This window comes from Peromyscus leucopus, chromosome 18 (genome assembly GCF_004664715.2).
Source record: "Peromyscus leucopus breed LL Stock chromosome 18, UCI_PerLeu_2.1, whole genome shotgun sequence".
NCBI lineage: Eukaryota > Metazoa > Chordata > Mammalia > Rodentia > Cricetidae > Peromyscus > Peromyscus leucopus.
Genome location: NC_051078.1, coordinates 44,906,252 through 44,932,654, shown reverse-complemented (window position 1 = coordinate 44,932,654; position 26,403 = coordinate 44,906,252). Strand labels below are relative to the sequence as shown.

The 26,403-nt window shown below is 44.0% G+C and overlaps 1 protein-coding gene across 1 annotated transcript in view; it reads right to left on the bottom strand.

Annotated features, from left to right (window-relative positions):
- Positions 1 to 26,135, bottom strand: part of C18H12orf75 (chromosome 18 C12orf75 homolog) — a 39,859-nt gene extending 13,724 nt beyond the window's left edge. Inside the window, exons 1-2 of the mRNA XM_037196893.1 lie at positions 25,961 to 26,135; positions 7,172 to 7,196 (exon numbers count right to left, since the gene is read on the bottom strand). Coding sequence (XP_037052788.1) covers positions 7,172 to 7,196; positions 25,961 to 26,006 — 71 coding nt within the window. The 5' untranslated portion in view covers positions 26,007 to 26,135. The remainder of the gene's footprint in view (positions 1 to 7,171; positions 7,197 to 25,960) is intronic.
- Positions 26,136 to 26,403: the final 268 nt, after the last annotated feature.

Genomic DNA, 26,403 nt, shown 5'->3' with positions numbered 1-26,403 from the left:
TAGAGTCACTTGAGAAGAGGAAACCTCAATTAAGAAAATGTCCCCACCACACTGGCCTGTTGGGGGCATTTTCTTCACCCATGATTGATGTGGGAGTCCCCAGCTCACCGTGGGAGGTGCTCTTCTAACACCTGTCCCCACCCCACCCTCAGAGCATGTGGTCCTAGCGAATGTAAGAAAGCAGGGCACGAGGAACAAACTGGTAAGCAACAATCGCCCTCAGCCTCTGCTTTCGTTCCTGCCTCCAGGTTCCTGCCTTGAGTTTCTGTCCTGACTTCCCTCAGTGACACAGTGTGGCCACAAATACCCTCTTCTTCCCAAGTTGCTTTTGGTCATGGTGTTTTATCACAGCAATAAAAAGCCTAACTAAGACAACTGTGCTACTTGATCACCAAGACCTGTCCATCAGCACACCCATCACAGGTTTTTAAATGTTCCCACAACACTAGTGACACTATCCCATGCTGCCCCATGGGGTTGACTCATGAAACTACTTCACATTTTGGAGTAAAAAATCCCACCCGAAGGGAGAAAACAGTTCTCTCTCTGATCTTCCTAGAGCCATGCTCTTAGCTCTGCCTTCATTTCAGTCCATGTCCACCACGTCCCATTTCCCCCATGCATCAGCCCTTTGGGCTCCCCTTCCTTTTCTGCCTGGTTTCGCTTACAGTCAGACATTGGTTGGTCACCGTCTATCCTTCTCCATCCCTAATGATCCTCTCTCTCTCTCTCTCTCTCTCTCTCTCTCTCTCTCTCTCTCTCTCTCTCTCTCTCTCTCTCCCTCCCTCCCTCCCTCCCTCCCTCCCTCCCTCCCTCCCTCCCTCTTCCTACTCTACTGGGTCCTACTTATGGAAACCCAACAATGACGACCAATGAGAATTATGGCTTCCACTCACAGCAAGGCCTTCCTTGTTCTGTGCCTTCTGCCATGAGGTATTCATGACAGAACCTCAGATGATTGTGTTCAACAGTCTTTAAGCCCTTAATAATTATGGCTACCATTCACCAGGTCAACACACACTGAGGCCATGTATCACCTCCCAGCCTCTTTTCTCCCCAGAAATTTTCACACAACTCTTGGTATAGAGGTATATAAAATAAATATACAAATAAAACATTCACTGATCATAAATAAGTATATTTAAAATAATTATTTGATATAAATATAATTTAAGTATTAAGATGAATATAAATCTGTATACATTTGAGATGAATGTGCTTTCATAATCTTCCATAATGAATTAAGTCTTGGCTGATATTTGATATTGCAGAACACAGAATGAATGTATTAGTCAGGGTTCTCTAGAGTAACAGAACTCATAGGATGAATATATATATATATATATATATATATATATATATATATATATATATATATATCCTCTTTATAGAGGCTGTGGTCTAGCTAATCCAACAATGGCTGGTTATGAAGGAATGAACTTTCCCTGAGAGAGCAAGAGCAAGCAGGCTAAGAGCAAAAGCTGCCTTCTTCCTTGTCCTTATATAGACTTCCAGGAGAAGGCATGGCCCGAATTAGAGTTGGGTTTTCCCAGCTCAAAAGATCTGGATTAAAGACATGTCTTACTGTCTCAAAAATCTAGATTAGAAGTGAATCTTCCTACTTCAAATTAACCAAAAATCTCTCAGTTATGTCCTCCATTTTTAGGTTTTAGTTAATTTCAGGTGTACTCAATTTGACAACCAGAAATAGCCATTATACAGAACAACTTTAATGTGTGTGTGTGTGTGTGTGTGTGTGTGTGTGTGTGTGTGTGTGTGTATTCATTCATGGGTGTACATAAAGAGGCCATGACGTTGACATTAAGACGTCTTCTGCAAGCATGAGGACTTGAGTTTAACCCCCCCCCCCCAGGACCTTTGTGAAAACCTAGACATGGCTCTGTGTGTCTGTAAGCCCAGCACTGGGGAGGGGACAGGCAGATCCAGAGAGCTTGCTGGCCAGCCAGCCTAATAAAACAGGGAGGGAGACCTGTTTCCAGACAGAAAGGCAGACAGCAATAGGTGGGGACACCTGACATCTTGCTGACTTCCATGTGTATGGGTGTGTCACATGCACGCACCACAAAGACAGACAGACAATACACACACACACACACACACACACACACACACACACACACACACACACGGCACAAAACACAAATCAAGATTGGATATTCATAATTTAATTTTTAAGGCTACATGTCAATGTGTTTTCTGAATATTTTTTCTATATTCACTACCTTTAGTGGCAATAAAATAGCTTTGTTTAAAAAAGAATCATAATAAAATTTCACTCTCTAAGTTTTAAGTGAAAGAACTTGAGTTAGCTTGTTTAAATCTGAAGGCTATGATTTTTTGTTTGTTTTCAAAGGCAAATATTAAATTTGAGTTAACTTATTTAATAGTATCTTCTCTGAAACATTCATAATAGTCTTACAAACAATGCTTAATCTTTAAAAATCAACATTCTTGAGCAATGGCAAGAGAGGGTAACAGAAAGTGAATATGATCAAAATATATCATACACCTTTGTGAAGGTGTCATAAGGAAACATTATCATACATAATTAATATATGTACTATCATTAGTATCACTAATATTAATACTATTAATACTAATGTAATAGTTTTGTTAATCAAATGCCTTTTAAAGTATGAAAAGTGACAGACATTGGGAACACATCGACGCTAAGGTTCAGAACTGCCCCCTTTTTCCCCCGCACCACCACATTTCATTTGAGAAACCTCCCCTCCCCAGCCTTGGCCATGTGGTAGATGAGGCTGTCCCAAAATCAAGCACATGGCCTGGCCCTGGCCCTTGAGAACTCCACATTCTCCAGGCCCCTGACTTAGACCAGCAAAGTGTCCCCCCATGAGGTCTCAGATGAAACTAAAGGAAAGGGGACTGCTCCCACAGGGTTGCTAAGCTAACAGGGCACCAATGGTCATCTCCCCCATGGCCTGGGAAAAGCTGTCAGCATCCGTCAGCTAGGGAGAGCAGCTTCCTGGGTCTGACCACCTGCATCCAGCTGTGGCTGAAGCCAGACCCCTGGAGCCTGTCCACCAACACATGCCAGCGGATTCCTTTGTTTGTTTTGACCAAGTTTAAGCTGGACTTCTGCCATGGCCAACCAAAATATCCCAATACAACCTATCGGTGCCAAGTAGCTCAGATAACACACTAAATAAAAGAAAAACACACACACACACACACATTTGATTTTTGCAAGTGTGTGAATCAGCCAAGGGAATTACAAATATTTTGTTATTTGTAGCTGCACAATGATTTAAAGAGACAGGAAGCTAACCAGTAAAAGAGTTTACATCTGTAAGCAGGTATGTTTCAGGGAGATTAACCCTCTAGATACCTTCACACAGGCTGTCACTTATCTATGGTTTACGTTTTAATTCCTCAAGCCTAGGACCTACTTCTATCAATTACTCTCTCCAGCATAGACAACCCTCAACTTAAACAGCCTTTCTTACTCTTTAGCCTGGAGGTCTACACACATCTCCTGTATGTAAAACAAGGATCAGTTACAGACTTCAATGTCAAAAGCCATGCACGACCACAATGAAGCACTAACAAAATCTGTGTTTAACTGTTCCAGTGTTAACCGTGTTCATCATGGATGTCTCTAGTGGTCATGGCATAGCTGATTTTTTTCACTTTAAAAAAAAATAGTATTTTTCTATGGTTTCCAAATCTTCCTGATATTCTTGCTTTTTGTTCTGGTTTTGGTGGTACTGGGATGGAAGGTTCATGCATATTCTTCTTCTTCATGCAAGCATTCTACCATGGAGCTACAGAAGCCACAGCCTCAACCTGCTCTGTACATTTTTTTCTAGGCAGGCTCTCACTAAGTTACCCAGGATGACCTTGAACTTGCCATCCTTCTGTCTCAGCCTGTCAAGTCACTGGGGTTACAGGCCTGAAACATCAATTTGAACCTGCTATTTCTTCTGGAGTAAAGCTACGCATGTTAAAAGTGTTTCTCCTTTCAATTTGACTCAGTTATTACTCGCTCCACTCAGCTGAAACCGCCATGCTGAGGGGATAGATGTGGTGATGGCCACAGCCAGCTGGTCCCCTTCTTTTACCTATCCTTCTGCCCTCTTTAGAGCAATCACCACCCACATCCCTGGCTCAAGTCAGAAACTGTTCCTTCTCTTCCTTCTCCATTTGGTCATTCAGCACAGGGACTGTCTCTAATGCACCGTGATGATACAGCCCCTCTCCGTTCACAGCCCGCTTGCTGGCTGACCTCTGTGGCTCCAAGTTCAGAACACCTCAGTACCTCCTTCTTCCCCATATCACACAATCCCAGAAGTCAGCACCCTAGACCACAAACAGAACCACTTAATTCCTCCCACTTAATACTTTCAGTGGCCCTTGAAACATTCACAAATGAAGCCTAATGACTGGCCTGTTAGGAGAGACCCTTCACGGGCTACTCTCAAACCCATTTTACACCTCTCCTGTCCTGGACCAGAGGCTCCAGGGGGGCTTAGAAGATGGCCAGGCTCTGTAAGCCTGCACCCTTTTTTCATGCTCTCCTCTCTGCACGGCTCACCTTTCTTCCTCTTATCTGCATGAACTCTTGCTCATGCAGGAAGCCCCAGCCCAGCATACATTCTGCCTATTTTCATGAGGAGTCGTTATCACTATATCTTGGCCACCAGTAGACAGTGGTCGACTAAAGTACCTTTTGTTATATTGGATTCTTGCACACAGAAAACAGACAGCAGAATAGGAAAAGGAAAAGATGGTAAGAACTAGAGACCTTCCCTAAAGCTAGACTTCTAGAACATTTTCTATTTGATGCCCCCTTATGCCTAAGAAATCATCACGTGACCCCAAGTATACTGGAACATAAAATAAGTGTACAAACATTCACTGATTATAAATTTTAAAGAAATTTATTCTTAAAGTTCATTTAATTTTCCCATATATTAAAAATGGGAAATGGTTCACGGATAAAATGGGTGTGCTTATTTATTTTTATCTAAAGAACCAAATCTTGGGTCAACAAGATGGCTTAGCAGGAAAGGTACTTACAGACAAACCTGAAGACCTGAGTTTAGTCCCCAAGGCTGATGTATAATGAAAGAACCAGCTTCTACAGGTTGTCCTCTGACTGCCACATGTCCATCGTGATACGCAAGTGCACATGCGCGCGCACACACACACACTACACACACGTGCACATGCACATAAATAAATAAACATATTAAAAACTTTTTTAAAAGGCTATTTGACACTGCAGGACATCCAGGATCCTCAACAGTTTCCATTTTATCATATTCTATTTTATAATAATAAATGCCACTTAGACTGCCACTTCATTTAATACACAATATACAAGGGCAGAAATGTATTTAGAGTAATTTCAGAAACCACTGGAAACTCAAGCGCTATGCCAGGAATTTGAAGCAAGTGATTTCTGCTTTTTTTGTGCCCAAAAGTCTCATAGGTAATGGCTATTTAATTCCCAGAAGTCTTTATAACCCCACTCTAGTCTTCTCTGAATTCTCCTTTGTAATTAAAAAAAAAAGTCTGACTATTTTTAATACTGGAAAACTGACAGTTTTCAAATCTCATCCCTCCCCCTCTAGCATGATATCTGCACATGCTGTATGAAAGCCTGGACATTTCCCCCTGGCCTTCAGGAAAGTCAAACCCAGTCTTTGTGTAGGATCTCTCACCCTAACCATTCCCAACCACAATACAAACCAAAGGAATGCCCATCCCTCACCCAATCTCAGTGGACCACCTGTGTGCAACCCTGTTCTCCCCAGAAAGCCTCACCAAATAAACACCAAACCTTTGCATCCTCTCTTGACGTTGCATGGCTCCATCATCTAACTAATTCAGGACGGGAAGGTGAATCCCAACCTTCATGGTTTCGGTTTGAATGTGAGGTGTCCCCACAGGTTGGTGTGTTTGCACACTCAGTCCCTAACTGGTGATGCTGTTTGGGAGGATTGTGGAACTTTCCGGAGGTGTAGCCTCATTGGAGGAAGTGCTATCCTGAGGGTGGGTCCCACTTCCTATTCCTTCTGCTTCCTGAGTGCTGATGCATGGTGACCAGTCAGTTTCCTGTCCCTGCGGCCTGCCTTCCCTGCCCAGGCAGACTGTGTCCCTCTGAAACTGAGTCAAAGTCACGCTTTCTCCCTTGAATTGTTTGTCAGGGTATGTTATAACCACAACAGAAAGGAAACTGGGGCAGCACTGTAACCAGAAACCCCCTGAAACAGTGAGCTCCTGTCCCAGCCTTATGCTACCTAGATTACAGATACAGTTCAGCAGAATGCAGAGAAGATGCAATGGAGACACGGACAACAATCCCGAGCAGGAGAAATCTCACACTGAGGAGCCTGATTATTAAGTTCTACAGCCTGACGATCAGTTCAACACAGATTATACAGAAGGAAACTGATCCAGTTTCCATGGCTGTAACAAAACACCTGAGACCCTTCAAATAATAGAAGTATATTTGGGTTGTGCTTCTGGAAGCTGTGAGGTCCAAGAGCACAATGTGGCATATGCTCAGCTTCTGCTGGGGACACCGTGAGACAAAGACACACTTGATTGGTCTCTCTTCCCCTTCTTAGAAACCCACTAATGACAAGAAGGTGACTCCAGCATCAAACCCCACGAACCCTAATTAGCTCCCCAAAGCTTTCAAGTATTAACACAGGAATCTGAGGACTGACTCTCCAACACAAGAACTCTGGAAGACCTCCAGTGTATCTAGGATTATCTAGTTATTACCACCAAAACAAGTGAGTGTTCACATGAGTAATCTTTCCTCCCTGGACGGCTCTCAGACACAACAGAGTCCTAGGGGTGACATGTTAGGCTGTCTCATCATCACTTGTTGCTAACTCAAGTCTCTGCACATGCTGAGATGGACAGACAAACATATTCCTTCTTATTGACATGCTAAGTGAGAAAGCCAGTGTAACTGAAGGGCTAATATGAAAAGTCAAAATTAGTAACATCCTTCAAATCACACTGAGCTGTCAATCAAATGATGTCTACAAGTACACAGCACAGAAAATGTCCCATGTCTTTTCAGTCATATCTAGACTCCTAAAGGTCAGAAGCATGAAAAACAGCCTTTCTCAGAGAGAGGGGTTATAATAGCAAAATGTCAAGTACTTACGCATCTTTAACTGCTCCTGTTGGACCTAGGGGGAAATGAAAAGATTTCTGTTAATGTGATAGTACCTCTACAAATTAAGCCCAGTACCTAAATGGATTGAAATGTGTGTGCATGTGTGCATGTGCATGAGAGAGAGAGAGAGAGAGAGAGAGAGAGAGAGAGAGAGAGAGAGAGAGAGAGAGAGAGAATTTGAAGATGACACACAACTCTGGCTGGCCTGGAACTCACTATGTAGACAAGGTTGGCTTCCAACTCACAGAGATCATTCTGCCTCTGCCTCCCAAGTACTGGGATTGGTGTGTGCCACTACATCTGGCCCAAAACTACTTTTAAAATAATGTTAAAAAAAAAAAAAAAAAAAAAAACCTCTCCATCCGTTTCACCATTTCACTGGTGTCTACTTTGAACTACTGGGGTCACACTACACACTAATCATGAAACAAGACCGAGGGGATGGACACAATGACATAAGCCATGTTGACACCAGCCTGGCCCCAGGACTTTCCTTTGACTCTAGCTACAGATCACACACAGCCCAAGGCTCTTCTGTGCCCTGCACCCACCTTTACCTGGAAGACTCAGACCTTGGTTCCTGCCCTTACTAGTTAAGACATCACATTGTCCTACAGAACTTGAGATCTAATTTTCCCTCTTGAATCGAACAAGGGCAAAAAGATTGCCCTCTCAAAGTGAATAAAATGAGCTGTAACAGTCACAGCATTCCCTAGAATGGAAGGTGTGCTTACAGAGTAGGTGAATACGGAAGAGATACTGAATGCCATGGAACCAGACAGGGTTGAAACAAGTTCTGTGTCTTCCATATATATACATATATATGCAACGTCAAGAGAGGATCCATATATATACATATATATATTATGTACACATATATGTGTGTATACGAGTGTGGGGGGGGAGAAAAAGGGGACAGATAGACAGACAAGTGGGCAGAGACACTTTGTAATTTAAAATCCTTTAAAACATCACCCTAAAATTAAAAAATAAGACTATAATATCCAGCGACAGGGTATTTTGATCATATAAATAAATAATAAACAATGCCTCAGAAATGTGCTATTTCAGAGTTAAAACAAGCAGAGGATCTCGAAGAAAGACCAGAAAGAAATAATAACCTTAGTTTTATTCATGGGAAGGGGAAAAAGTGGTTTCCTGTTCCTTGTGGTGGGGGAGGGGACAGTTAGATGTGTGGGAAACTGTGATTCTCAGAGTCTTACAAAGAACACACATCTTGAGTCCACAGTTGCTGAAGAGACATAGGACTATTGCGGTGGGCAAGCAACAGAAGTCTCCTGTGGCGTCTCAGAGGTGTGCAGGGCAGGCTCAGCATAGAAGCAGAAGGCAACATTCTGACCCACATGGTGTCTGTGTCCTCCTAATGTCTGTCCAACAGTCACTAAATCACTATGCTCCCGTGTCCAGTGAATGGGGACACGTTGGACAGACCGAGCAGCTTAGGGCACAGTGCAATAGCGCGTGTGGACCGAGGATTTTAAAAGCTGCAGCATGTTGTGTAATCAGTCAGTACTCGCTTCAATCAGCCACCAGGAACTCTCCATCTGCTTCACCCTGATTGCACCAGGCCCTGGGTGCCATTAGAGAGTCTCCCTGCTGGGCTCACTGCTGGGCAAGCTAGCAGCAGGCTCAGTGGGAATGAGTGGTGTCACCTTCCGAAAGGAGGGCCAGGCCCTTTTCTTCTCTAAGATGTGCCTCACTGGGAAAGGCAGCTTGTTTAATGACTGTGGCTGGGGTGAGGGGGACCGAGCCACACTACATCAAGTGCAGGCAGGATTGTAAAGTGCACCTCATTTTCAGATGGGGAAGGAATCATGTTTCTGAGAAGCCAAGTAACAACCAGGTAGGGAGAATATGACTCCACATACGCTTCTTTTCAGAGTTTCTTCTTTTTTTTTTTTTCTTAAAATAATTGTACAATGTTTGGAAACCTAGGACGAAATTATCAGAGCACATAGGTACTTGAACTGTGCCATTCAAACCTACTTTATCCTAGAAAAGTGACAAATCACAAAATGATGAAAAAGACAGTGGCTGCCCTGCCAGTAGCCTTCCCATCCTGCTTTGCTTAATTACAACAAACTAGATCAAGATCTCTCATCTAATTTATGTCAAAAATGCTTTGACAAGAATCATCCAGAGAGTGGCAAACAAAACAAACCAAACCAAGCCCCATTGCTTTAAACCATGTCTCCAAGCCATTTGATTTGTAATTGATTCAACAAATAGAGTGGTGCATCAACCTCTCCATGGGTCCCGGGCATCCCTCATCATCCCTAGAGATCCTTCAAACTTCATGGATCTCTGTTAAAACAACCTCATTTTCTGCCAGACTGACTTGTCCCTGTTAAAACACAGCATTTGTGAGTTGATGTCACAGGCCTCGGAAAAAGCAAGGGATAGGGAGGGGCTGAAGAGACGCCTTAGCAGTTTAGACCACTTGTTACTCTTGTAGAGGATCCAGGTTCTATCACCTGCATCCACATGATGGTTCACAAGCATCCATAACTCTGGTTCCAGGTGATATGATACCTCCTGACCTCACAGGACACCAGGTAAGCACGGGTAAGCACACATACATTCACACATCCACCTGACCAGCATTTAATTAAAGCTGCTTTAAATTTGGCTTTAAACTATGGTAGTGGTCTTATTCTGAGCTGATGGGATTAACATTTTCTGGAGCCCCCAGCAAGATTCAGACCACCCACCCAAATTCTAAAGCTGGACTTTCACTCCATCCGGAGTTGAGGGGCTGCTTCAGGAGGCACGAGCCTTGAGATGTTCCAAGGCTCCAAGGCTCCCTTCAGTTTGAGGACTATGAAAGTCAACTGCCACACTGAGGAATGCAGCATTTACAGAGGCCTCTTGGTGAGTTGCAGGCTGGTTCTGTTCTGTGAGATCCCTATCTGGGACATGGAGGGGGTTTGACAGGGCCCCACTGTTTTCTCATCCAGGGCAAACAGTGAGATGTCGCCTGCCCACCTGGGTCTGGTTGGTTAGAAAATTTTGTTTGTTTCCCATGGAAAGTTTTGTCTGTGTGTTTCCTGGTGTGTCTGTAAGTATTGTTGCAAACTTGGAGCTGAGACAGAAATGGGTCGGATACTTTTGCTGTCTCTGTTGCCAGCCACCAGTCACCACTGCTGCCATGGCTGCGTTTATGGCTGGGGCTCAGAATTTATCTCTGAGCTCTCTCGTCACTGGGTTTGGGTTAGTGTAGCTGGAGTCTTTCTCTCCAGGTCCCACCAAGTCCCCGCAGTCCCACAACCCACGTATAAAATAAACACACAGATGCTTATATTATTTAAACTGTTTGGCCTAATGGCTCAGGCTTCTTGTTAACTGTTCTTATATCTTAAATTAACCCATTTCCATAAATCTATACCTTGCCACGTGGCTCGTGGCTTACCGGCATCTTCACATGCTGCTTGTCATGGCAGCAGCTGGCAGTGTCTCTCTCTCTCTCTCTCTGCCTTCCTGTTCCCTCAATTCACCTCTCTGTTAGTCCCGATTATAGTTCCTGTCTGGCTACTGGCCAATCAGTGTTTTATTTATACAGAGCAATATCCACAGCAGGTTAGCAGGAGTTCAGATGTCTTTTTGGTATGGATGGCATTAAATTTGTTTTATGCTGTTCTACTTCATTGGAAAGCTGACTCTAGATTTGGGTTATAGCTCTCCCTTCTCCAGACCCAGGCATATTTAAGATCTGCCAGCTGATCTACCTGACACTCTGACAGTGGAAAGAAAGTGAAGCAGAACAGTCAAAACATTCGACTTGGTTTATGTGAACATTCTGTACAATTACAAATCAAGATTTATAAGTTTATATTATTGGATATGGTTAAAAATCTGTAAAATATGTGGAAAAAGTTAACAAAACTAGTAACACTGGGATTTAATAGTTAAAAATCTATACATCTATGCATAGGCAATCTTAAAGGAACTATGTGGCATGATTCCATTTTGGGATATAAGTAAGATATGGATTGCCACCATCTTTAGGCAGCCACATTGCTGGCAGCCATCTTTGCTATGATTGGAGAAAATGGATGTCATGTGATTTCACTACCATCTTGATTAAAGGTGACCACATGGTGTGGACTACCAATGAGGCAATGACAGTTCTCCAAGGTATTTTGGATTAGGATGGATTTTTGTATAATTTCTGTCCTGTCCTAAAAACAAGGCTTATGAAAGAGAATTTAAAAACAATGCTTGTTTAAGAAGGTATTAAGGCTGCAATTCAATGCTTTCTTATGCAAGAATATACCTTGTGCTGGCAGCCAGACTTTATAACATAAGAGTCACCCAGGTGATATTGATTTTAAAGACATGAAAGGGTCATGGGGAACAGCCAAGGCTTACCAAGGTATGGCAGGGCTAGAGTTCCTAAAGAGAGTACAGTTGCAATGGTGGACCTTAGTAGTTTTGGAAATGCTAGTGCCATGTGCTAGTCACCAGAAGCACCAGCCACAGTGAAATGGAGCAGGCTGAGACCTAGAAGGTAGGCTATGTGTGTGCTGCTGAGGGTGGAGCCAAAGAGGTAATCCAAGCACCTCCAGAAAACCAAAAGGTGTGAATGAATCCCAAATGTTGATCTTTGAATTGTTTGCACTGTTGGAGCTTGGTTTTGCCATACAGATTATGGTTGTGCTCTGTTGTCTCCTTCTTTAAGTATATAAAGGTACTTTATATTTGATATTATAAGAGCACATGGTTGAGAGAATTTAAGCTTTTTTAAGAGAAAATTTTGGAGTTTTAGAGAAAATTTAAATAAAAAACTGGATTTTTTTTAAAGGAACAGCTTTAAGATATTTAAATTTAAAGGCTATGGGACATTTTAAGTTTATAAAATGTTTCATATTATTAATATTTGAAATTTTAAAAAGGTAAAAATTAGGACCACAGCTATGAGCACCAAATACTAAACACTAGAAATTGGGATGTTCCTATCTTATGATGCAGTAGGATGATGATATAAGCAGTCTGGCAAAGGGCTTGGAGCAGCTTCTCAACCTATAAGTCTCGACCCTTTGGGGGTTGAAAGACCTTTTTACAGGGGTAGCCTAGGACCACCTGCCTGTCAGATGTTTGCATTGAGACCCATAGCAGTAACAAAACTACAGTTATGAATTAGCAACGGGAATGATTTTGTGGTTGGGGGAGTCACCACAACATGGGGAACTGTATGGAAGGGTTGAAGCATTGGGAAAGTTGAGAGCCACTGGCTCAGAGAAATGTCTCTCCTTACCTAAGGTCTATTTACACTTACAAACGTATGTCTAGCCTCCTTATCTTTGCTAACCTTATTAAGCTTAAGCTATTTTTTTATTAAACTGAGTCATATAAGAAACTGTTATTCTATAATAGTGTACTATAAAAGAACAAGAAAAGTTCCCAGTCTATCACTGTGTTTATATGAGTTAATTATTTTGTTTGTTTGTTTTTCAAGACAGAGTTTCTCTGTGTAGCTTTGCACCTTTCCTGGAACTCACTTGGTAGCCCAGGCTGGCCTCAAACTCACAGAGATCCGCCTGCCTCTGCCTCCCGAGTGTTGGGATTAAAGGCATGTGCCACCACCGCCCGGCATATATGAGTTAATTATTTTGATACTAAAAGAAACTTAAATTCAGAAATTGTTATTTTTTAAGGCTCAAGCTTAACAGAGATAAAGCTATAAAGTCCTATTCTTATAAAAACTTATAATTATAAACTGTTAAAGATAATTAAGATATGCAAGTTAATAGTCACCTTATAAATGACCAAATTTATTTAATGTGTTCAGAACTGTACTTGTAGTCATGCTAAGCACTAATGTAATTAACTACAGGAAAAAGCTTTATTTAGCTTCCTGTATGTGTTTTCAAGGTTAAGCCTAAAGCAAGTAACTAAAAACAAGCAAGGTTTGTTTAGCTTAGATATACTAATAGATAATGGTCCTCAAACTTGTCAGAGATCTGCTGAACATGGCCTTTAAAATATTTAATGGAAAAACTTACTATGACAGAGACCCCAGCTCCTAGCAGTGACCCAATGATCTCCAAAGGAGATGATGTGGCGCCATGAGGATTTCACCTGGATTTGGTAACGCTAACCACAGGGCAAGAACACCGCAATGCCACACCTGTTGCCAGAACCTGGCCCAAACTGTGGACAAGCAGGACAATTTGCCTAAACAAAATAAGGTCAGTCCCCACCATGTTCCTTCTACACAGGAAAAACTCTCACCTTATGGACCTGGTGGCTGAAGACTGATGTTGTCCTGGCCTCTTCCCCCAACACCATGGAGATCACAGCAGCCTGGATGACTGTCTAAGTAATGGACTAGTCTCTGTCATCTTAATTGATATACAGGCCATTTGGATTATACTTTCTACTAGAATTTATCCTTCTTGGATCTCTGATGGTATTGATGGCTAGGCTACCTACAGCTTTGTCAGCTCAGCAGTAGCAGACAACCAGGTTCTTCCCCAAGGCTGCTGCCATGTTGTTAGCTCATTTCATAAGTAAAAATCAAGCCTTACTTTTTCTGGAGCTACTAGGTCTCCTGTTGAGAAAAGGCAGATAGGTTTGTCTTGCTAACAGGCTTCATATTAAAAGATAAACAGATCACTGAAGGAACATGCTTTGCAATGACTGTTCTCAGTAATAACTACTTGTGTCTCTAGTAAATGATTAGATGGAAAGAAAAAGGTCTATTCAAGTTTTGAAGGTCTAAGAAAATGTTTTAAGATGTATAAAGGTCTGAGGTTATGAAAGCTTAAGTTCTGAGGGTCTCAGAAAATGATTTAAGGTGTGTAAATGCAAGTTCTAAAGGTATAAGTGATTAAAGGAATGTGAAAATGGAAATGTTTCATATTTCTTTCCCCTTCCTATGCTATTGTTACACTAAGATTTCAAAAGTTCAGAGTTTTAGTGTTGATCAATGGAGTTCTGATAAGCTGGTGGAGCAATGACTACCTACAAGCTCAAGATTTTAAATTCTTTTAGGTTGTCTTCTAAGTATAGATTTAAGGTGCTTCTCTTCAGGCTAAAGACATTGTTGTCTAATCTGTATCTCAATCTCTGGACAGATGAAAAAATTTCATGCTTTTTAGCCCAAGTCTATAGCTTTTGCTTGAACTCAAAGGTGTGAGTCTACTCCTGATGTTTTACAGACACCTGTTACCTGATTTCTCTACAATGTGGATTTCAATACATATTAGTAATGTTAATATATCTAAAAGTTTTATGTCTGTTTGTAAACTGAAAAATTCATGTAAGCTTCAGAGAATTGAGGAAGTCATAAGACTTGGATCCACCTCTCACATGTCAAATGGACTCTAGATAAGTACAGCCTGAGTTTCCTCACCTGTCTATTCTTGAGGATTGGATCTCTCTCTCTCTCTCTCTCTCTCTCTCTCTCTCTCTCTCTCTCTCTCTCTCTCTTTCTCTCTCTTTCTTGGTCTTGGGACTCCTCCCTTCCCCCAACTACCAGAACAATGGACCTGAAAGTTCCAAATGTAATATTTTCCTTTATGTTCCTAAATTTTAAACTTCTGTCCCTAGTCTATATCTCTCTCAGCAGATTTCCACTTGGCTGACAGACACCATTCAGGAATCAGCTGCTGACTACAACCTGTTCCAAATGACTGTGAGCCCTGGACTTGCTGAAAGCTGATGTGGACCAGTCCAGCTGATGTGATTTCTCCCTGTCTCTTCAGCTGGGTCAGAGAATCATGTGTTTCTGATGAATGCCTCATTGCCTGAATTCCCTCTCCACCTCTGACTAACATTCCAGCTTCCTGGACCCTGAAAACAACATCCTAGTTTCAGCAGGAAGTAGTTACAGAAGACAGTACTTCACCCCAACAGGCTAGAATATTAGCTCCAAAGGAAACTCTCTAGTATGGGGGGGTGGGAAAGCTACCTATAGTGCCTATGGCATACCAGGAAAGGTACCTGTTAAAAACAAATAGACCCAGATCTATCAACAGATAGATTTATTAACTGATATAGTTCTACAATATAATAGGGTACTCAACTTGCTCTATGTAAAATAGTTATTGTATAGTTTTAAGAAAATTGTTCCTATATAAACCATTCAGAAATCATTAGAAATAATTTTGCTGTACTGAAAAAAAAAAATCATTGCATAAAAGGGGACCTGAACATGAAGTAATTGACTGGTCCCCATTCTCCTTTCCAGGCTCCTTCTAGATAGTAACTCTGATGTCAGCCATCACAAGGCCTTTGGCCCTTCTGCTTATGCTAATTGCTGTTGGCTCTTGCATCATCGATGCCTTAACTAAATAATTCCTGTCTGGGTACCATTAAGCTGATGTTTATTAGATCCAAATATAAACAGGTACCCATTACAGAGTCAAGAATTTGACTCAGGATACAACTCAAGTGGGGAATGTGAGAGTCAAAGTTACATTTTAAATTTTAATTATTGTACCTTAGAGATCCATGAAGCAAAAAAGCCTCTGACCTGTTAGCCTCGCCCAAGGACTGATAGTTCCTGAAATGCTGGAGGCTATTGTTTGTGGGAGATAACAAGCCACATGTTTCCACTCCCCTAAACAAGTTTGTTTGACCCATCTGCACCAGATGAACTTGATCACATGTGGGTGGGAGGTACATAGGAAGGAAATGTATCAGGAAATATACACTTGCCCCTAATTGGACCTGATGGAAAATACTTTAAGACACTGCAAACCATGACTCAGGGCCATTTCCTGGGAACCTAAGTATGGATCTGGCCAGAGCCCATCCACCTGGCCAGTATTTAATTAAAGCTTGCTTCAAATTTGGCTTTAAGCTGTGGTAGTGGTCTTATTCTTGACCAGTGGGATTAACATCAGTATCACTAAATTAATTAGTTAATTAATTATTTCCCTTTGAGAAAGAAATTCATAGGAAAATTCATATTTGGAGGAACTACATTTACTGTGACATGTCTCACATTCCAGGGACACAAACAAAATGTTATTTGTAGAGAACCATTAGGCCAGCAAGATAGCATATCAGCCTGGTAGCTGGAAGAAACATATATCATCTTGGTTCCAATGGGCAGAGGCCCCTTTGAGGCTCCTCCATACAAAGTAAGTATGAAGAAGAATGAGTCAGGCTACCCAGAATATTCTTAATATTGTTAAAATTTGCACACTTGTTAATATGAGAAATTCCTCATACTAGCCAAAAGAATACTTGTCTTCCCTCCCACTTCAATATGAAGCATTGGGCAGCAAAAGTAGACCATATGCATGCATTGCCAGGCAGGAGAATTGTCACCCAGCAACACCCCAGCCCAAGAGGTCTACCACTGAGCCACACCCCAGCACAAGAGGTCTACCACTGAGCCACACCCCAGCACAAGACCTCTACCACTGAGCCACACTCCAGTCCCTTATCAGTTCTAAGAGAATGACATACATTTATTTTTACATTAGAAAAAGATCTAGTACAGCCTCACAAACCTTCTTAGAATAGAAGCAATAAGAAACCCAAATACCTTTGGTACTTTGGGGAAAAGATAAAGAAGTGCAGAATGTCTCACTCTGTTTTCTAAAAGAAATATCCTGCTGAGAACTGTGTAATCTACAGAAAAATAAACTTTCTCTTTAATATTAACATTTTTTTTTCAAATTTGGTCCCTCTGACCAGCAATGGTTCTAAATCTAGGTCATATTTTCAGTTTGGCCAAAGGAAATAAAACAACAGCTCATTAGTTCAAAACAATTTTTTTTTAAGCCAGTAAAAACAATACCGATTCATAAGCTGTATTTCTTCCAATAATGAGGAGAAAATTTCAGGTCAATGTGTCCTAGAAATAGCCAATTATGTCGATGAGTGTAGACACTTTCATAAAAAACTCCATGTCTCTAGGTTGTCCTTCTTAAACACTTTAATTTTAGATTGGTAAAACAGAAAAATAAACAAAGGCAGGACTAGGGGAATAGTGTAGTGGGCAAGAGAGCTTGCTACAAACCCATGTGGACCTGAGTTCAAATTCCCAGCACCACATAAGAACAGGGTGTGGCCAAGTGTGACTTCAACTCCAGCACTGGGGAGTTGGAGACAGGTCGATTCCTGTAGCTTGCCAGACAGCCAGTCTAACCCAGGTGACAAGCTTCAGATTCAGTGAGAGACCCACTCGAATGAGGTAGAGAATGAGAGAACAGAGTATTTGATGTCTTTCTCAAGCATCCAGGCACACCACACCACACACACACACACACACACACACACACACACACACACACACACACAGACACACACACCAAAGGCAGTCAGATAAGGCAAAACAATGACATTTAGCTGCTGTAACATAACTTCCATAGCAAGTCCCTCATAGTGGGACAGGTAAACTCAGCAGGACACCTTTAGGAAGCTCTCACATGGTCACAGTGTCAGCTCTGGATGACATGAGTGATGGAAGAATATCCTGGTTCTGCCCATCTGAGATGACTGCCAAGCAGAGGTAACCATGTCACTCTTCATTCTTGCCATTTCTGATGTGTATATATCCAAGAACAGGCAGATCTCTGTCCCTCCTCTCTGTCTCACCGTGGGCAGCACCTCCTTCCTGTTCCCCAAACAGCTTTACTTACTTGTTCCCTCCTCCTCCATCCACATCTGCATCCCTCTTTCAGCTCTGAGCTCAGGACCTCCACCCCCTGGCCTTGGCCCAGATGCTCTCAGCATGAATCTTACCCTTCTGTAAGCACACACTTTCTGTGGTTCTCTGTCCTTCAATGCCAGTGTAAATGCCTTTCCTATAGAACACTAACGAGTGCACTCAGCACTTTCAATGGAGGAGGCTCGGTTCTCAACATGAACTCATTTACAAAGACTTGGTTATTTACTTCCCTGTATTAGAGGTGAAGACACTGTATCACAGATAGCTTAGACAGGTTGGCCAAGGTCACAGCAGAAGGACAGCAAAAGCAGGGCTCCTCGGGGCTCCAAAACTCGCTCTTAGTGATGAGGCCTCAGTGCCTCTCCATCTGCACACCACCCCAATCATTTCTACTTCTGTCCCATCACCAAAAGCAACTGAACCGTCTAAGCCAGGTTCTCACTGCCTAGACATGACCCACAACCACTTCTTCTGTCTCCAGAACACCGGAGGACACTATAGACGCCCCCCAGCCAAAGATGGGACTCGGCAGTAAAACTCTTGCCTAGCGTGTGGGAACCCCTGGGCTGACTTCTGGATCCCTATACCCTAGAAAGGCCACAGCCAAAAGGTGCTCTCCCTTCCATATTCTATTTATTCACATTTTACAGATTGTTCAAAACCCATCAGGTCCCGCCTCTGGCAAGCAGGCTTTCCTGACTGTTCACGGTTTCATCTCATTCCCCCAATTACTTCATCAGTCACAGTGTGCTCACACAATTTAGAACTTCATTTTCCATCTTATTTGTTTCCCAAACATACTCATTCATTCAAATAGATATTTTTAGAAAGCTAAAAAAAAAAAATTCCATTGGAAGTTTTGAGGTTGAGGGGTTTGGGCAGATGGGCTGCACAAACGTAAGGAATTTGACCCATGCAGAAATCCGGGCACAGAAACACATGCCTGTTACCCCAGTTTTGTGGGGAAGTAGGGTCAAGGGTTCTTGGAAGCCAGTCTAGTTCAAACCTGCACCCCAGGCTCAGGAAGACTGTCTTAAAAAGTAAGGTGCACGTGTCTCATCCCAGCTCTCGGGAGGCTGACGCCTGCAGAGTTCTGTGAGTTTGAGGCCAGTCTGGTCTACAGAACGAGTTCCAGAACAGCCAGGGCTACATAGAGAAACCCTGTCTCTGGCTGGGAGTTGGGAGAGTAAGGTGTAAACCAATAGAGGAAGACTCCCAACATCTGGTCACCATATCTGTACATGTGCACACATACACATACACACAAACAAACACACAAATTAATTGATTAATTGATTGCTTGATTAAAATACAAATTATTTAAGTTTAGAGATTGGTCTAGAAGCCAAGGATACTGCTATGAATAAAATATAAGGGGATCTCAGGAGGATATCCCATGGGGGAGGAAAACACAAGAGACAAGAGATCACAAAACAGCAGCTCTCCAGCAAAACGTGCTTTCCAGGGAAAATGAAGTGCAGCTGCTCACAGAGCAGAAGGAAGTGCCACCGGCCCTTTCAGCATCGGAGGCAGGAGGAGAGAGTGAGGTGAGACATAAATGGCCACTGTGATGACATCACCAGGGTCTTCTACCATTTCCCACCAGGCATCGGCTAATGCTAAGCACCGGCAGCCTCGCTCCAACACCATCAAGCCAGCTGCTGTCACCAGCCAAGGCTAGACCTTTGTGGTTACATGAAAGGGAACACAATTCCTAGCTAACTGAGGGCAGTGTGAGGACTAAATAATGGGACCTGATAGCATTCTATCAACTCCCCAGGTACACGGATAAAATGAGGTGATTGCTAAGCTCCTCCCCTTCTGAGTACTCTCATCTACAAATCAGAAGCATTGTGACAATAAACTGCCCACAGAATTAAGGCCAGATGGTTGCCCATTACCTACCTCTGGTAAAATTGCAGCTGGTTCAAATGTCATACACCAAATGCATCTAAAATAACTGCCCAGAAGGTAAAGAATTAGTCTGCACTGAAATGGAGCATTGCAGATATCTAGGAATGCTGGGACCTTTTTCACATGCATGTGTGTGCACGTATATGCACACGTTTGCATGTTCATGTGTATGGGTACACATGCATGTGGAAGCCCATGGTTGATATAGTGTCTTCCTCTCCACCTTATCACTGAGGCTAGCCAGCTCGCCTGTAACCCCAGCATTGTTGGGGGTGGAGCATATACAGAGGCAAAAGGCTCATTGGGGTTTCCAGGCCAAAATAGTGAGCCCCAGGTTCAGAGAGAAACTTTGACTTAAAAAATAAAGTGGAGGGCCAGGCAGTGGTGGCACACACCTTTATTCCCAGCACTCAGGAGGCAGAGCCAGGCGGATCTCTGTGAGTTCGAGGCCAGCCTGGTCTACAGAGCGAGATCCAGAACAGACACCCAAACTACAAAGAACAAGCCTGTCTCGAAAGACAAACAAACAAACACATAAATAAATAAATGAATGAATGAATGGATAAATAATTAAATAAATAAATAAATAAATAAATAAATAAATAAATAAATAAATAAAGTGGAAAATGATGGAAGAATCGCTAACTGGAGTTACAGGTGGCTGCCACACTCACCCAGCTCTTATTTGGGCTCCAGTTCTCACACTCATGTGGCAAATGCTCTAACCACTGAGCAATCTTCCCAGGCTCCCACTGGAACTTTTACAGAATTTTTCTGACTTACATAAAAAGGGATTTTCTTGCTTACATTCCAAAGACTCACTTAACAGGATATACCTACGTGACTTGTATGTGTGAGTGCACATGTGCATGTGGAGGTCAGAGGTCAGTCAACCTCAGGTGGTTCTCCTCAAGACTCATCTATCTTTATTCACAGGATCTCTCACTGGCCCGGACTGACAAGGTATGGGGAAGTGGAGGCCAGCAAGCAGCAGAGACCCCACTGTCTCCTCTCCCCCAGTGCTGGGGTCATGCATGCCACCAGCCTCTAGCTTTCTTTAAGTGGGTTCTGAGGATCGAACTCAGGTTTCGGGAATTGCAAGGCAAGCATTTACCAGCTGAGCCCAAACCCCAGCTCTCCGTGTAATTTCTTTCCTTTTATTTATTTATTTAATTTGGAGACAAGATGTCACTATATAATCCTGGGCTGGTCTAGAACTTTCTGTGTAGCCCAGCCTAACCTCAAAATCACAGAGATCCATCTGCCTCGCCTTTCTCTGCCTCCAGAGTGCTGGGATTAAAGGAATATGCCACTGTGCAGGCCCTCTCCATGATTTTTTTTAAAGAGATTGAGTAACCCCTGTGTTTGGGTGGGAGCTCCACCTCAACCCCTGGCATCCTGGCATCCCTAACACTCAAAGAGTCTGGAATGTTTGGAAGCAGTCTGGTGGAAGATCCACCTCAACTCCTCTCCCCATATCTTTCCCTAAACCCACCCCTTCAAAGCCTGCCAAACACAGCTCCTCCCCCAGAGAGGCTCAAGACCACTCCCACAGGGGATATAAGCGGCATCCCAGAACACAGACATGTGCTTCTTCCCGTCTTGCGTCCCCTTTCCTCTCTGCTCTGCAGGGCTGGGGGATCACCCCAGATTGAGCGCTTTACCCATTAAAGCTGGGCTTTCCAATTCAGTCTGATTTGGTTTGCTCCATCAGCGGAGAGGCCTTCAGGAGGCCTAAAACTTACCACCCTGGACTTCAGTCTTTGCCTCCTGAGGGAAGAGCTGGAGGCCAAACGCACAGGAAGAGTTCCTGGCTGCTTGGACAGGGCACCCCCAAAGCTCCCTGTATTGGAATAAATACCAAACACCTCCGGACAGACCACTTCATACAGAGGTTTCTCTGGAGACATGTGCTAAAACATCACAAAACAGAAAACATAAGCATCTGCCTTCTATAGCTCCGCATTGAGAAAAATCAAATTCCTGCAGGGAGAAAGTGCTCCTACCAAAACGTTAAGATGAGCTGTGCCTGAGAGGAATGGGGAAATTCTGGAACTCAGCATGTGGAGACTAAGGCAAGAGAATGAGGGGATCCACAATCAAATAAGCAAATAGATAACTCCGCAAAGTGGTGGTTGGTACAGTGCTGGTCTAGCGGGTACAAATGAACAATGTCCCGAGTGGGATGGACAGCACTACAAAGGAAAATGAAAAACAAACCAAAAATGCCCTTAAAATACAGAGCTCCCCAGGCTGAAAAGGGTCTCACATCTGCATCGACAGCTCAAGCCTCCTCCAGGAAGCCTTCTCTGGTGAGCCCCAAATGCGGATCTTCTCCATGTATTCTACTGTACACTGCTCTGCAATTGCTCTCTCACACTAAGCCTCCATGTTTAGCCCCTCAACAGCCAGAAAGCTTGACTCCATTCTCCAATCCTCTCTTGCTGGCTGCCCTACCCCATCCTAAAGTCTACGGCAGAGCACTCTGCACAGAGACGTGGACCACGGGTAAGCTTGAAGTCAAGGCCGCAGGGGAACCTGAACCGTGAAGAGGCTGCGATGTGTGTCCTTCTTCATGGCGACATACCAATCTGTTATATAAGCTAAGTTCACTAGGCCACGGCCAAGAAAAGCGATGGTCCAGATAGCTTCCAGAAAAGAGAAATAGTTATCTGGATCTGCCTGAATATGTAGGGAATAAAATAGGATTTGTTCGAGGCTAGCCCGATGAACATAACAAGTTCAAAGTTTCAAGTGAGCCAGAGATACATGGTGGGACTGTCTAAAAAAAAATTATAATGATGTTTATAATGGTGATTTCAGGCCTGTTGAGACAAAAGTAGATTTGTCATTTTCTTTTAGAAAAATATTCACAGAAGCCATCTTCTTTTCAACATACTAATAACTTTTTACTGCAGTATAATAATCTCATTTTACAGTGTTTCCCTCCATTATCTGATTTGAGTTTCACACTGGCCCTAGGACACAGGGTACATCCAATTATCCCCAACAATATAGATAAAGGAACCAGGGCTCAGGAAGAGCATCAAAGCCAAGTGAGCCTGACTCCCCGGGTCCAAGGTCACCAGCGCTCCTTCACCTCTCTCTGCCTTTTCAATTATTTAACTGTTTTCAGTGGCTCCTGAAAAGCATGAAATATTGAAAGCAGGATTTCTGGGACATTTTAGAAGCTGTGCTCTGTTCATACCTAGAGGTCTGGGACATCATCATCTATTCACCGAATCTCACAGGCTTGGGACAGGTTCGCAGCCTGGTCATTAGGGACTGTGACACCAAAGTCACAGCTCACGGTTGGGACCGATTTATCTCTGTGTTATGGCATTCCTCCCTGCCTTTCCAGCTCTCATCTTGATGCATTTCCTTTCAGAAACTCAAATCCCTACCACCAGCTGACAGACAGAAAATAACAATGACCGAATCCTGAAACTAGCCAGCTGGACACACAGGCTGGGGGTTACTTGGGAACAACTTCTCAAAGCCAAGGGCAGAGCCTGCTTAGAGATGATGCAGACACACCCACTCACGGTGCCTTCCTTGCCCGTGAACAGCGTGTACGCCCTACCCTGCTCTCTCTGAACATAAAGTAATTTTCAGTGAAGAGCAAGCCAGAGAACAGCATGCTCTCGCATGCTCGTCCTTCACAAACAAAAGCGATCGTTAAGGACATGCACTTTGAGGGATTTTTTTTTTCAATGTAACTATATTTTCCTTTACCCAACAAGAGATCTATTCAAAAAGAAAAAAAAAAACAATCGAATATTTATAAAGAGAATCACACCCCCTCCCCAGAAATAGTATTCTTTTTTTCTTAAGATACAGTTCTGGCTGCCTGGAACTCCTCATATAGACCAGGCTGGCCATGAACTTGGAGCGAACCTCCTGCCCCGGTCTCCTGAGTACAGGATTACAGGCACAGATTGCCAACACTGGCAGAAGAAACAGGATTCATGGTTTGTTGGGGTTGGGGGGGGGCGCGTTTGTTTGTTTTTAAGATAGCTTGAACCCACTACAAAGTGAGGGTCAACTGAGATGACCTTGAACTTCTGATCCTCCTGCTTCACAGACCCACACCCCATGCTCAGTTTATGCTGAAGATAGACCCCAGGGCTCTGTGTGGGCTAGGCAGGCACTCTCAGCTGAGCTACATCTTCGGCCCCGAATACAATTTCTAGACTGCTTGGCCACACTGCCACTGAAATGCAATTTGCACCTAATCATGGGTCCAGTTTTCACTTAACAATGATATTTCTCCCTCTACCCCAAAAATTTGGCAAGGGGTCTGTTAATGAAAATGTAAAAACACAGGGAAGTTAGGAGCATTACTGGTCTTGCAGAGGACCCAAGTTTGGCTCCCAGCACCAACATGGTGGCTCACAACAGCTTGTATCTAAAGTTCCGGGGAGTGTGGTGCCCTCTTGTGGTTTCTCAGGCACCTGCATGCACATAGCACAGACACAGACTCACAGACACATGAATAAAAATAAAAACAAATTTTTTAAAAAAAAATGTAATGCACTTAACTTGCCCCACCTTTAAGGAAATCTGTTATGGATCCTTCTTCCAGTTTTTGTGTGGGTTTTGTTGTTGTTGTTGTTGTTGTTGCTTGTTTTTTAACATTCTCAACCATTTTTCCCCAGCCTAGCACATATGCAATAGGTTTGTATGGGACCTGGACATACACAATTGTTGAGGTTGTGACACTTTACTGACTTCCACCTTGCAAGGAAGCTCAGCCACTCCTGGCTCGAATCCTGCTCTCATCCGCATATGACACTAAGCTGAGTCACTGCTGTAGGAAATCTAAGACTGGCTTCCCAGTGGCTGTCTGCATAACACAGAGGCAGACCTTAACTCAAGACAGTGAAGGCCACACGGGACAGATAACTTTCCTGGGTCTAGACTTTCAAGTGTCTTAGTTGTGGCTCTTGAAACGGTCCACAAGTATGGCACCGACAGCCAAAAAGGATAGACCAAATTTGGTCAATGATCTGGGCAGATTTCCATGCTGGCTCCCATACTACAAATGCTGAAAGTTTAGCCAGGCTGGCTTTTGTAGGCCTTTCATCCTGGCTCATGAAAAGCTGGTCCAGGAGAACTGCAAGTTAAAAGCCAACCTGCACAGCAAAATGAGTTCAGGGCAAGTCTGGACAACTTGGTGAGACCCTATCACAAAATAAAAAGCAATACAGGGAATAACAGCTCCATCATCAAAGCCCTGCCCAACATGTGCAATATCAGACCTTGAGTTCAAGTCTGAGTTCTTCAATCAACGAAAATAGTAATAATAATAATAATAATAATAATAATAATAATAATAACTGCCAAGTCTCAAGGCCTTGACTAAGGGAACTGGCAGCCTCAAGGTTTCAAAGTCATTAGCAGGGCATCCTCATCAGCTTGATGAACAGTGCAGGGTCGGAGCACTGTTTGCACTTGCTGGTTAGGGTGGACTGTGGCATAACTGAATTCAGCTAGAGAAGCCAGGGAATCCTGTCCAAAAACACGCTAAAATACGTCAGCAGAGAATACCTCTAAACAAAGCCAACATTGGCTAGTTTAATCAGAGTACTGAATCTTACAGTAAGTCACTTGATACAAAGCCTGGCTTAGCCAGGGAATCTCGAAGCCCTGCCCTGCCAATCATCGAAATGAAGCAGTGCATAGACAAGTTTGGATACATGAAAATATATCAGTATATATATATATGTATGCCGAAGCTCTGTCACTCGAATCGGAGCACCTAGCTAGGTAGCTTCTCAGTGGGAGCCTAAGCGCGCAGCCCGGTGGATGGATCTTAAGCAAGCAGACCCACAGGATGCTTTTCTGGAGCCACTGGCACTCGGCCCCACCCCCATCCCCAGAAAAGTCCTGACTCGCTCAGCTGCACTTTTCCAGGTGCAGGGTCGGGGAGCCAAGGGGTCGGGGGCATAGCCTGGAGGCGCGCCAGGGAAAGGGGAGACCAGGGACCCGAGACAGGTCCCCAGAAGGGTGCAGAGTTCGGTTGCAGGACCCAGGCGACAGTCCTCGCTGAATTCGGGAATGACCGCCCCCGCATGGGGCACCGGCTCCCTCTCGGTCTTTCCAGAAGCAAGGGAAACGCTCCAGTCTGGAAAATGGGGCTGGGGCAAGGCACCCGTGCGCCCCCCGCTGCGGCCGCCTCTCCCGCGGGACCCACGCCCCGCCGCCCCGCTTACCTCGGCCCGCGCCCCCGCTGGTGGCCGTGGAGTTCCCGCAACCCATCGCGCCGCCCGCCCGCGGGGAAGCCGCGCTCCGGACCTCACCGCCGCCGCAGGTCCCGGAGGCGGAGACCCAGACAGAGGAGGCGCCGGGGACCAGGGACAGCCCTAGCCCCGCCCTGCGCGGGGACCCCCACGGACCCACCCGTCACCGCGGCAACCGCCGTGTTCACCAATCCGCAGCCTCCTGCGCGCTCCTCGGCCGGGCATTGGTGGTGGCTCAGAGGGGGCGGGAGTTTAAAGTGGGGTTTGGGGTACCAGGTTGAGGCCGAGGGCGTGGTCCTCAGCAGGTTCACTAAGCCTGGGATGCTCACCAGCCTGCCCTCCCTCCGCTGCGCCTTCCCCTTTCTTTCCTCCCCTCCCCTCTCTGTCCTCAGGATGTGTAGAGGAGAGGGCGTGAC